We start from the raw sequence: 14,370 nt of genomic DNA on the forward strand, positions 1-14,370 counted from the left end.
AATCCATGTGGTTTTATGAGGTGTTCCCTCAGTTGTCTTCCAGTGATGCAACTAGGATTCAAATATGCATAACCCCACCCTTACCTGGTACAAGGAGAAGGGGCGGGGCAAGCAGTGGCTGATTTGCATTTAAAGGGACAGGCACTGAAACCAGCCGTTCTGAACAGGGCTGATTTGAGAGGATGAAAAGAGCTGTGATGTTTGATCCTTGGGGTATTTTGACCACAGCATGTCACAGACATGTCTTTAAGACTATTTTAATTTGTAGAAAGGGAGCATAATATCTCTCCTTTAACAAGCAAAGGCAGCATAATGAGGGAAAACCAGAGGTGCCACTAATAACATTTATGATCTCTCTGTTCTCCTGCACAGTCCTAATAAACCATACCGTTAGCCAGAATAATAGTCTCACCATGAACTTAACTCTTAGCTATGTTGTACTTTTTCTACACAGATACTTTAGAAACAAAAACATCCCTTCAGTCATGCATCATTTCCCAGTCTGGCCTATGAGAGCATAAAAGTGTTTGCTGCACTGGTGTAGAATAACTTGTGCATGCTTTATCAAGTAATGACAGGGCAGTTACCAACATAAATATGTATAATAAGTATTCAATTATGGTGAAAGCCAGCAGACACGGGGGCCACAGGATGGAAAGGTCGGCTCATAACAAACACAGTGTGCGCGGCGCCAGCACCAGCTGCCAAAAGCAGCAGTTATTTCACTCGTCTTTATTTGTTGGATGAATAAAGAAGCAATTCTCTCCTTTATTAAAGACAATTTACCACAGAGCTCATCTCAGGGGTAATTCAATCTGCATGCTGCGGGAGAGCAACAAGCAACACACACACACACACAGTCACACAGGCTGCAATCACGCATATGCACAAACACACACACAAACAAACACGCCATTATGCACACACTGTATACTGGCAGCAGGCAACATATGCAGGAACGCACAACCAGCGACCGGTGCAAAACCACAAACTCTCACAAGACACACACTTATATGGATGAGTGTTGAGTGGTGGACGTGCACGCACAAACACACACACACACTTAGTGGAGGATGTGTGAAGTGAGCAGAAGAGTTGGTTAATGGGAACGCTAATGGAAATTATCCAGGCCCCGGTCCCACTGGCCACAAGCTTAAAGGACTCGGGCTGTTCACTGCATTACCCACAATCCCCCCTGGGGAGATGCCCGCGTTAGCAGCCAAGCTAACTTTCATCAGCATATAACTCTCCCTCTCTCCTCCGCCCCTCCCCTTTTCATTTATATTCTGTTTATTCTAACTTTCTAATCTAGTTTTCTCTCATTTTCTTTTTTCCAAATGTTTCCCCTCCCTGCGAATGATTCAAATGAGTGGAGTTGCCTTATAGTTACATAAAATGAATATTTGTTGTTGAGTTTAGTCAACATTAGGTAATACAGTATCTCATCATCAAGTAGCCTAGCTAACGCTGCTGTTCCAATAAAGATACTTTAATTTTACTTCCTGTATGCAACAATTTTGTTTCCTTTAACTTTTTAATCACATCAAACTTTTGCTTCTTTTATTTTTTTTGGAATAATGCTGCAACTTTGCATCTTGAAATACACACAAATTACGTATTTAACTGTTGATTTAATTGGTAATAATTCCACATTACCGTTGTTGCAGCACTTTAAGCTCTTGCTGACTTCTTACAGATTTAATCACTGTGAAGAAATAAAACACCTTCCCATTGTTTCAGGGGAAAGTTGTATTAAGTTCAATATCTGGCACTAACTGGGTTTGGTTCAGTTCTGCTAACTGTTTTTCAATGTGCAGTTAACAGCAGGTCTATTAACTGAGAGTGATCAGAATAAAAATGCTTTATTAGGGACTTTTTTTTTTTCCTGACGCAGTTGCTCTTCCTGCCAGCGAGAACTTGCAGCACCTTCAAATCATTAAATATTAACTTTGAGGAGGGGAAAAAAGCAAGCTGGGTCCAGCATAGTGTTCACCAAAGGTCATGTGCTGGGTTTCTACCAAAAGAGATGAAAAAGAGGACGGATATTTTTTAAAGGGTGGATTTTAAAGGGGACATATTGTGGAAATATCACTTCAACATATATTTAGGTTTGTCTTGCCTTCTGACCCCCAAAATGTGAGAACGGACCGAAAAATATGTAATGTGCAGGCTCTATAGGTTGAAATCCATGTGGTTTTACGAGTTGTTCCCTCAGATGTCCAACAGTGATGTGACTAGCTTTCAAATTTGCATAACGGGGCAAGCAGTGGTTAATTTGCATTTAAAGCGACAGGCACTGAAGCTGGGGTATTTTGACTGAAGCATATCACAGACATGTCTTTAAGACATCTGGGAACTATTATAATTTGTGGCAAAATATGTCTCCTTTAAATTATCATAAGAAATGTGCAGGTTGTGGATGTGATCGGTCACTTCCTGCAGAGCTGAGGAACATTTTCCACAAGGGGATGTAAAACCAGGAGGAGAACATGCATAACATTTAAAACAGGGCTATCATTTTTAATTTAAATGTCACATAGTTGATTTTATCCAGGGAAAAGGTGTTTCAGCCTTTACAGCTTCTTTCTCTTCTGCTCCTTCAGCCTCAGTCGTTTTGAATAATTACATAATTATGGGGGCGGGGTGGGTGTCCGAGCACCCACTGCCCACTTACCCCCCTGGTTATTGAGCTTAACACTGTATCACTCCTTCATCTATTTTACATATAGGATTTAACCCCCTGGTTCAGTTCCTGCACAGAGATCAGAGGAGGTGTAATGGGCCGTGGGATCACAATTAGCCTGGAGATTAGCGATTGATTAGGTAATTATGATAATGGAGCGGTTTATATGGAAATGGCAGCATAATGTTTTACATTTCTGCCTGAGAGAGGGAAGTAGGAGGAGAGAGAGAGAGAGAAGTGTGTGCGCAAATTATACAGATGCATCTGTTTGTGTATTGCTATAAACACACAATGAAAGGTTTGGATTCTGATCTGTGTTTTAGCTTCTTGCTTATTTCCTTTACACTGACTGACACTTTAAAGCTGCAGAAATATAATTTAGCGACTGATTCTTGACAGACAACATGGAGTCAGAGGATGACAGCTAAATTGTTTGGTACACTGAGAAAGAAAATGATACACATACAGTAGTGGAGCTGAGTGTTCCTCCAGGCTGTGTGTGTGTGTGTGTGTGTGAAGTCTGGTTGAGTCTCTGCCTCGGACCGGAGCTAAAAAGGTCAACAAGCTCCTTTAAATGTGTCTTTGGCCTGGACTTTAACCCTCAGCGCCTCCTGTACCTTTATCTGTCGGGCAGCAGTGAATCATTTTCTTCAATGAAAAATAAAGTCAGACCTCCTCAGTGTTGGTCCCACACTCTGCTGCTGTTTCCTAAAATGTTTCTGCCGTTAGAGCGGGTCGTTCTGCTAATTGGAAGGTCAGTAGTTGGATTCCCGGCTCCTTCCTCCAGCCCACACGCCCAAGTGTCCTCAGACAAAACACTGAACCCAGTGTATAATTGGTGTGTGTGTGTGTGTGTGTGTGTGTGGGTGAATGCAGCTCGTTGTGTAGAAAACTCGATAAGACCAGAGATGTGAATATAAGAGCAGACTGTTTACCGTAATCAGCCTCCTCAGCCATGAAGATAAAAGTGTTTCTGCTTTTATTGTCTGGAGTCAAGTGGGTAGAAGCTGCATACATATAAAACCAGCACCTGAAGTACTTAAATGCGACTATTTGGTCTTGTTTGTTAAAGCGCCGGTCATCACCTTATTGATTTTTACAGCCTTTTACACAAATAACAGAAAATCCAACACTTGTTGAAGTTACTTTTCCTTCTACTCAATTTTATGATATATTTTATCCGTTAACCTTTATAAGGACACCGTTTTTTTTATTTTCACCTTTTTTATTTACTTAAGTCTAATTGTGGATTTCTTGAATGTTTCAAGATGTTTCATTATTATTATTACTATTTATTAGATGAGATCTCTCTTAGCTCTCATGGGCTTTCTTAATCTCATTTGCACAATCTGTTTTTAAATTCATGTTTGTTGCCTTGTATTTCTGTAATTGTGCAAATAATTAATCAAGTAAAAAAAAGTCACAATTCTACGACGGAGTATTAGGGCCATATTGAGAAAAAAAACAGACTTTGAAAATAAAGTCGTAAAGTACGAGAATAAAGTTGTACATTTCCTACGAGAAAAAAGTTATAACATTACGACAATAAAGTCGTAAATTTACGAGAATAAAGTCGTACATTTCCTACGAGAATAAAGTCATAACATTACGAGAAAAAAGTCGTAAATTTACGAGAATAAAGACGTAAATTTACGACTTTATTCTCAAAGTTTCCGTCGTACAATCCTAAATATATCATGCCAATTTTCTACATTTTCCACAATCCTTGCGCACTGTGCTGACAAAATACTCTTTCAATACTTCAGGATGAACAGTGGAAAGTTCAATGATAGTATTTTCTTATTTGCTGACCATTTGAAGGGAAGGAAGAAGCTGTGGTGAACTGAACCGTGGTAACTTCAAAGATTACCTTTCTGTGGGTGAAGCTGTTGTTGCTGTTTTCACCCCAACTTTGAATAGTGAAGATCAGAGAAAGAGAAGTAGAAGAGGAAGAAGACGTTGTGCGACAGGTGTCATAATGAGATGCATGTTGTTTTCTGTGTCTCCCTCTTCAGGCATGCGCATCCTGGTCAACCTGCTGCTGGACACGCTGCCCATGCTGGGGAACGTCCTCCTCCTCTGCTTCTTCGTCTTCTTCATCTTCGGCATCATCGGGGTGCAGCTGTGGGCGGGGCTGCTGAGGAACCGCTGCTACCTGGAGGAGAACTTCACACTGTGAGTCTCTCCACCTGCTCTACGTGTGTGTGTGTGTGTGTGTAACACCTGTCCTCTCATTGCGTGCCCTCCCTCAGTGCCACTCAGTGTGAGATTAATTACATCATCTAGTCAATTTTCTGATATCACCGCGCTAGGAGATGAAGGTTTTTTTCTCTCTCTCTCTCAAGTGCTAATAAAATGAGGCTGATTGCAAATCAAAATTTGCACAAAGCAAATATCATTATCTCAGAGTCACTTCATTAAAAAACCAACACACTTTTTTTCTTTCACCCCTTCGACCCCGGCGTCAACCCATCACAACCTCCGCTGCTCTCGTCAAATCAGCGACAGTGTTTTACCACAGAGAGGCCGGCGAGCCTCCAGGTTATCACAGGCAAAAGAAAAGAGAAAGAAAGAAAAGAAAAATGAGAAACTAACATTATTTCAAAAGAAAAATGAGTGAACATGAACTGCAGGTGCTCATTTCCTCCCTGTCTTATCACCATAATAAAAGAAAATTATAATGTTCACTTCTTCTAAACAAACCCTGAAGCAGAATCGCAGTAACAGGCTCATAAAGATGGATCCAGACAGGCAGACATTTATGCGTCATGTAACCTGAGGAAACAGAGAAGCTGTTTCCTGGAAGACAAAATGAAGCTGAAACCTCGTCAGTGTACAGAGTGTGAGTGTTAACATGACAGCTACTACCAGGTAGAAGCTAAAAAACACCAACAATATAAACAAAACAAACTCCTGAGTCTGGTTCAGACTGAAACATCTAAAGATCTGCAGACTTTCTGCTCTTTCACCTTAAAGGAATAGTTCACCAAAAAATGAAATTCAGTCAGTATTGTCTCACCCTCATGCTGATGAATACTGAAGGGATATAGTCCAGAGTTTACTCAAAACAACATCATTTAGGACATTTTTACAGCCTAAACAGTCCTGTATTGAATTTGCCGGCTGTGCTCTCGCGTTCACGCAATGCACACGGACGTGACCAGACTTGTCTAAATAACATCATTTCGGGTAAACTCTGGACTATATCCCTTCAGGACACTTGGATTGCAGTGGATGAGCAGTAGTAGAGGAATATTAAATGGTTTTTGTGTAGTTTTATGGACGTTTTTGTGTTGGGCACTATTACTCTTATATAAAGTTTTCGTTGGACTACGAACCGGCCTCCTGGGTCTCCAGATGCACTTTGAGGAATAAAAAACTACTATTCATCAGCATGAGAGTGAGTCAACAATGACTGAATTTCATGTTTTGGTGAACTATTCCTTTAACATGACTATAATAGATATCATGTTTAAGGTTTGAAAGGAAGACAACAAAGAAAACATGTTTAACCTTTCGTCATGGGTAAAACTGATCTATAACATCAGGAAATGATAGCGGTCGGTCATGATTGTTTGAAGTAAATGTATTTCATTAAAAGCTGAAGTAGTAACGTCCTCAGTTCATGTTACTGTACATACTGCATCTGTGTCATCATACAACTTACAGAAATGTGTTTCTGTAATGTCACTTCTACAGCTTTACAGTATTGATGTCTTTTCTTCTTTTGACCCAACACCATCTAATGAATAACTCATTAGCATCTCTTCATAGTCACAGTTTCAATTACATTGCATCATTTTGAATGTGTAATTAGCCCAAGATTCATTATAATATTCTACTTTCTCAACTTCTTGTTTTATGGTTTTGCTTCCCACTGACTCCTGTGCAGCTCCACCGCGGAGCGTTCAGGTCTCTCCGCGGGGACCGGAGCTCCAGCCGAACGCTGAGAAAAGTATTTCTCGCCTAGTTTCACCGAATCGGCTTCAGATTTTCTCTTTTGAGAAAACAAAGCTGGACCTGCTTGACCTCTGTTCCTCCACCAGAACTACTTTTCCCATGACTTCCCTCGGTTAGATTCATCTTTTATTTTCTTGTCATCGCCTTTTTTTGTCTCACCTGCTGTGCTCACATACACACATTCCCTTCTTCTTACACTGCACTGCATATTTATGCACACACACACACTCCCCTGAATACCCCCAGCGGCGTGCCTGGGGTTTAGGAAAAGGTCTACGCTTTAGGATGGTAATAACATGATAATGCAGGTGTACTGTACCTTTATCTCGCCGCTGCTTCTGACCTTTACGGTTTCACAAGTGGATGCACTTTGCTGTTCTTCATTTTTCTATATCTTTTCACCTTTTCACTCGTCCTCTTCCCCCCTTTCTAAGCGTTATAGTTGTGATAGCGCCGTGCGGTGTTTCCAGGACTGACGTTGTGTGTCTCAGTAGCTGTGGGCTGTTTATTTTGGTGGAAGTGTCAGAAATTCAATTACTCTTTTGTCATGTCGCTTCAGACGAGGAAGAAGAGGAGGAGGAGTGTGAATGCTGTTGTTGATTTAGGCTGGATACCCCCACACCGCACCCCGCACCCTCGGCTTGTAGCCTTCAATAGCACAGGGAACCTTTCTTGTGTCTGTGTTAGACTGTGTGTACGGCAGCTGTGTGTGTGTGTGCAGCAGCAGCTGTCACTCAGACGTCGACATCCTTCAGCTTCTAACCGTGAAATTCGGCGTCTTTCAGTGACTTCAGGCGGCCGCTTTTGATGACTTTCTCACACACACCATGAAACACCATGCAGCGCTCTCTGGCAACGGCACTCAGTAGATAAGATCTGAATGTTTTATAGCTTTGATACCGAAGGAGGCTGATTGTGAAATCACAGGACTCCACAGTTTTAAATGCTTTATTGATAAAGACTGCATGGCTTTTGCAATAGTTTGACAAAAAGAAAAAGAAAAAACACCAACATGTCTTGTCCTGTGAGTCTTTTTTTGAGCAATGTGAACACCAGGCTGTAGATAAAGATGGGCGTAACCTCCGTGATGAAGCTCAGAGTGAGATGCTCCGCCCATATCTCCCACCTAATCCAATAACAAGCAGTTTTATTGACCCAAACTTTGGTTTATGTGGGTTTGTACTAGTCATACACTCACTTGAAGAGGCCACACCCTCAGTGATGCAAAAATGTAAGTCTGTAAGAGAAGTGTAAGAGCCACTGCTACAACAAGGCTAAAAACAGAGATGAAATTATTTTTTTCCAAACAACTTTTTCATGTGGCGGCTTCAGGACACTTGGGTCAGTACAGACGAGCAGTATGGAGGTATCTGGATGTTTCATAGTGTGTATTGTGGACGATTCTCTATCCACCGCCATTATATGAAAATCCGTTGCCAGCCGGACCCCCCCTGGAACTCCAAAAGTGTTTTGATAACTCCCAAAGTTCTCCAAACCCTTCGTTGGCATGAAAATTGGTGAATTATTGATTTTGGGTGAAGTATCCCTTTAAAATGGAAGTTTATGGGGATTGACTCATTTTTAGAGCCAAACCTTCTAGTGGCCATTGGAGGGACTGCAGTTCTTTGCACTTTTCAGTCTGGAGGATTTGGTCATTCCTCAAAGTCCCAGATTTGTTGAGCTAGACAGGACCTCAACAGGAAAAAATATCTATCTTTCATTATACAAAAATGCATTTTTTTTTTTTTTTGTAGAAATATGTTTGTGATCATGCTTAATGCATATGTTGTTTAGACAATCAAAACCAATTCATGAATCTATAGATAATAAGTACAGTTCAAATTGCTTTGGGAAATAGCATTTACATATTTTCTCTGAAATGCAATAATATAAGCTACGGCCAGAAGGAAGGAGGAGTCCTTGTCTTATGATCTTGTTTGGGAATAAAACTTTATTGTATCGGTCTGTGATTTGCAGTAATTCCCTGGGGGAACAAGATATAATTTGGTACAAATTACTGGTAAGATGGAGTCTGATCCTGTAGAAATATTAATTTTCAGCGGAATGCCCTTGAAGACAGCACTTTAATGGAAATCCTATCCCCCATATGATGATGAATTGGACCGTGTTTGAATGTTCAGCTGACCCTGCGGTTCTGTAGGATACACTACACTAGCCTCGCTCTTGATTGGAATTAATCACTTGGAGGTGTTTACAGATAATTAGCTCTTTCCTGGGAATCTCCCTCCAAATACACATTAACATATTAGTTTATTTCTACAAAATCAGTGTCACGACCTCATTGGATAATTTCACACTGTTTGGTTTTCACACCTCATTCAACATCTGGAAGATTTTGCCGCCACCTCTGTTTGAGTGTCAATGATGTCACCAGATATGCATGAGATGTCGATAACTGTCCCCTCCTGGCGACAAGGAAAAGGAAAGTGGGGGGAGAAAAAAGGCCAGTTTGAATTAGTCACTGGAAGCTAAACAGGTGTTGTTTGTTCCCAAATATCTCTATGATTAAGAGGACAGCTAATACCACTGTGAAAACACGGAGCTCAGACAATAACTGGGATTCAGTCTGCGGTGAGAGCGCCTGGGGAGAGCGGATCCACAGCCAAGCGTTTGATTAGGCCGGTTTGGCTGCACGGAGGAGTGGGCTTGATGGCTGCATATAAGCCCAGAGAGAAAATAATGATCTGATGAGACTGCAGAGCCTTTAGGGAGGGAGGTGTAGTGTGTAGTTGAGGGGGTATGCTGGTCCGTCGGCATGGTAACCAATTCAGAGACGAGCTGCAATCACGGGATGTCCAGTCTCACCTGAGTTAACGTCAGTCATGTTTGTCCATAGTGACGGAAAAATGGTGAAACAAGCTGATTCTCTTTTTTCTTTGATTCCACACGGATGATGCAAACCGTGTGTGGCGGTTGTAAATCAGAGCGTTTCAGATGTATAAACACACACACACACACACACACATGTTTGACTGAAAAAACCGCTGCTGTCAGGAGTCCAACGGCTCCTCAGGTGTGAAATGACACAAACATAATGGCCTCGGTATTGCAGAGACACAGAGGCTGATCTTACTGCTCTTTATTTGCCCCCGATGTCCAATCCGATAACGACCCGGGCTTTGGTTTCTGCCCGTCTCTGGATGTTGGAGGGATTTGTGGACGAGGCGTGCAACAGCGGCGGCGGCGGCGGCGGGGAGAAAAGAGTGCAACACGTGGGCGGGAGGGATAGTGGTCGTGTTTATTCTGATGCTTTACTTTGCCGCTTCGCCCAGGCCTCTGGTTAGCAACGAGATAAAAATACAAACGGCTCAAGCCACTGGTGATCAACAGGAAATCATTATCCGGGAACACGAGTTCATTCATGCGGGGACACACACACACACACACACACACACACACACACACACACACACACACACACACACACACACACACACACACACACACACACACACACACACACACATATATACACTGTAATGCAGGTTCATTCTTGCTGACACACACACAAAATGCTGCGCGGAAAGCCAACAAGGAAAGGTCGATAGAAAGCATCACTGTGCTGAGCCGTGGTCTTTGAAATGAGAGCTCTGAGCAGGTGGGCTCAACAGGAGCACAGATAGAGATAAACAGACAGGTGTCTGACTATATTATTTGTTACATTTTAGATTATATATATTTAGATTATATCCCTAATAGTTTTCGGAGTAGGTTTGTTACCTTTAATTGTCTGTGCAAGCTATCCTTAGAACGGCGGAGCAGAGCCATGAGCTGCTCAGAGCTACGCTACGGAGGCTAATGGGATTTCTTGGTTGCCCTCATCAAACTCATCAAATACACAATCCAACAGCTCTAAAACACTCTGGTGGACAAGTTGTGACCTGCACATTCACCACGCTATCTACCAAGAAATCCCATTAGCCTCTGTAGTGTAGCTCTGAGCAGCTCACGGCTCTGCTCCGCCGTTCTAAAAATAGCTTGCACCAACAATTAAAGGTAACAAACCTACTCCTAAAACTATAGGGATTATGGCAATGGACCAATTAGCCAAAACGTTGAACTATCCTTTTAACAAGTATCATTAGCTGCCAGGATCGTGAGTAGGCAGAATCTTATATTTGTGTGTTAGTTTATGTGCTGTCAAATGTGAAGGATACATGAATCCTTTCCAGGAAGGAGCTGCATGGGTTTGTTGATCATTTGCCACCAGAGTGGCAGCAGTAAGACGTTATTCTCTGTTTTTATTTGCTGTGGTTATATAAACCAAACACTCAGCCACTTGAGACTGAGTGTGATACAAGAGGATCTCATAGTATTTGGATCCCACAAAGGAAGCGATAGATACACTCACACAGAATTTGCTGTTGTTCAAGTAAATATATTGCACCAAAACACATGTTTTTTTATTGGTGGTACAACACAAATCAATACAGACTGTATCTGTCAAAAGGTTTTTGAATAAAACCAGAAGGATTTCTACTGTTTTCTCTGGCCTTGTGTTTGGCACAGGAAGCCAACTTTGCCTGGGAAGAACAAGAGCAGCATGGCTGTGACTCAATTGCCCCTTCAGGAATGAAGAGAAGAGAAACTATTAGAAAGATATCATAATAGATCTTGTTTTGTGCACAATTAACCAGACTTCAGCAAAAACACACAGATATCATGGTCAGGACAAAAAAGTTAAGTGTAAATATTGATTAGAAATGAAAGTGTTGTAGATGGAGTTGTGTGGGGAGTTCACACCTGTTGAATGTTTTCAACAAGGGGAGAGAGGGGTTAAACAAAATGTTGCGTTTGTTTTATCACTAAATGTTCACTTAAAGCTGCATTTATTGTGATGCATGTCTTGTGACTATAGCTTCATATTGCATTTTTTTCATTTTATTTTATTTTTTAAGTTGTAGATATATTTAAACATCTCAATCTCCTTCATCTGATTGGAAATATATCAGTTTTCAGGTATAAACTCAGAGAAACCAAACCCTGCTAAGCTATGCATAGTTTGGGGCATTTACTGCTCTGTTGTGACATCACAAAGTTACAGGAAGTCCTAACAACTCATTTTTAAGGCTCAGTTTCTGAATAACGTCTGTGTTTATCCCTCTGAGGACTGAAGCTTTGATACTTCCACCGTATTAATATAAAATCTAGAGCTGCTTTATTATTAGAAAATACATCTACATGTGATCTTATACGGGTCATATTGGAACTTTAAACTTAAAAACATTGATAACTGTAGCTTTATGAAACAACTTCCTCAGCTTGTTTATGTTCATGTGAAGATGATTTTCTGGGTTTGGTATTTTTTTCGGCCTTATGAGCCAATACTGTTCTGCCATGACGCAACTGAGGAGAGTTTGGCCAGAATTGATTCATATGTGTGGAAAAAAAAAGATGAGGAAATAGAGACCAAAGTCAAAAAACATCCAGCGCTTTATTGTAAACGTAATGGACATGGAAAAAAAAATAAAAAAGCAGCAGTTCTCCTCAGGTCAGTGGGCTCAATAACAGGCTGTATTCATTCAGTGCAGCACAATACAAAGAGAGAGAGTCAACAAAGGAGATAAAGAGAGAGCGTGACAAAGACACAGTGACTGGGAGACAAGGTATAGTCGTCACAGAGCTGCTCCCATGGATCCCTCTCAAATACCAGGTCACATGTAATTGCTAACCAACCTCTGTATTCATGTGGACCTCTTCCTCTCTCTCTCTCTCTCTCTCTGCTCTGCCCTTTAAATAGCAGTTCTCTCTCAGATTAAAGAGCAATCACACAGATCTCTGCTGCTCTTTCTTTCTCTTTAGCCTCTTTGCTCTTTTTGTAATTGCGAGACAAACACCTTTACTCTTTAATCTTTGTTTCTCTTTCTTTTCCCTTTTCAATTATTGATTCAGGTTTAGTTTCCGTCCTTTTATCTTCCTTATTTCTCTTCTATTCTGTTTGTTGTGTGTTTTTTCTCTTTATTCCTGCCGTCCGTTTTTTAGTCTACCTTCTGCTATCTTTTTCCTCATTACCTCCTTTCTTCCCTTATTTCTTTCTTTATGACATTTTTCTTTATTCACTCAGCTTTTTTTTGTCTTTAATCATCCATTTGCTTCTTATTTCTCACTTTATTTATTCCCGCCTTCTTTCCATTTTTGTCTTCATTCCTGGCCTCCATTTTTTTCCCTACAGTAACATACCTCCTCTTCTGCTTCCCTCTATTTCTCATGTATCATTTTATTTTTTACCTCCAATATCTTTTGATGCAAAAAAAGAAAAAAATGTAACTAGGAGCTTCCACTGAAACTCATTTAACAAAGCATCGTGGTGCTTTTGTGGGAACTGTTGTGTTCATTTACCGTCAGCGTCGCTGTCACACTTTTACAGCTCAGCAGATTATTTTCTCATTTCTCCCCGTCTGAATCCCACAACATGATCCTCAGTGCACCGCCGCCTCTAATACTGTGTCTGATGAGACCCAAATTAAAAAAAGCCCAAAACTTACTGTTAGTTGTAAGCCCTTTTTGGCCTTTTCCTTCATCTGTGTCTCAGTAAAAGCCTCGAAACACCACCATAGAATAACACTGATGAAGACAGTCTGATCAAATGCTTTGCTTCATGCTGCTCCACCTTCTCGTTTAAAAGTTGCTCTTCAACATCTTGCCTGTACACCACCGTTTAAAAGTTTGAAAACAGCTATTTTTTTCCACTTTCTTCAATTAAAGCAAAACTAAACCCGTTGATTTGATGTAACCTAAACACATTGGTGACTTTCTAAATGGAAATCATGTTGGTTTTTTTTAGAAAGTTGGTCCAAACATTGTTAGAGAAGTTAGAACAGATGTTTAGCTCTCTTCTCTTTCTCCTTGTGTCCAGTTAATTTCACAGTGGTTCAGTCTGGACACCGCCCTGCTCCTCCATCATGTGAAGCTGGTTCTGCCTAGTTCTTCTTCTTTTAAAGCTTCGGTCATTATCCTTCACCAGCCGCTTACTGGTTACTTGCCTTTTCCATCTCCAGTCAGTGATGTGAAGTGTACAGTCCTCCTTCCTGCAGTAGTAGTATGGTCTGAATAATGCAGCAGAGGATGCAGAAGCACAGTTTGTTCCAATACTGCCTGTGTACAGAGAGGTGTGGGGGGGTTTCAAGACTTCATTTACTTTCAATGCTGCAGAAAAGTTGTCAATCAACCAACTTTTCTATTAAACTTGTATGATTTTTCTTCTTTTTCTTTTTTTTTGGTGACCTTAACTTTTCACAAAATTAGCATTAGCATTAGTTTACCTACCAGACTGGAAGACATTTTGAGAGTTTAGCATAAAAAACTTCATTCCTTCACGTGCAAAGAACAAAATCAACCATCTCTTCTACTGAAGTTGCAAATTGACCAGCTCATCTCAGTTCGGCCAAACTGTCTCGTCACTTTCCGATACCGAGTCACTGTAGCGTCTAGCGTTAGCACTGCTCAGATGACGTAGCTAGCTACTGTATTATACTCTTGGCAGGACTCTTGGTGAGTAAACACATTCTAATGTACAGTAGCAACAGAGAGGTGGGGGTTTTCAAGGCTTCATTTACTTTCACTGCTGCAGAAAAGTTGACAATCAACCAACTTTTCCATTAAACTTATTGAGTTTTCCTTTTTTTTTGGTGACCTTAACTTTTCACTAAATTAGCATTAGCATTAGTTACCTACCAGACTGGAAGACATTTTGAGAGTTCAGCATC

The 14,370-nt window shown here is 40.9% G+C and overlaps 1 protein-coding gene across 1 annotated transcript in view; it reads left to right on the top strand.

Annotated features, from left to right (window-relative positions):
- The window catches only part of LOC310987786 (voltage-dependent T-type calcium channel subunit alpha-1I-like), a gene marked incomplete at its 3' end in the record, with an annotated part of 212,719 nt that overhangs the window by 61,306 nt on the left and 137,043 nt on the right, over positions 1 to 14,370 (top strand). The window contains 1 exon segment of the mRNA XM_083974215.1: positions 4,699 to 4,858. Coding sequence (XP_083830341.1) covers positions 4,699 to 4,858 — 160 coding nt within the window.

Source organism: Trachurus trachurus, assembly GCF_905171665.1.
Source record: "Trachurus trachurus genome assembly, chromosome: 1".
Classification (NCBI taxonomy): domain Eukaryota; kingdom Metazoa; phylum Chordata; class Actinopteri; order Carangiformes; family Carangidae; genus Trachurus; species Trachurus trachurus.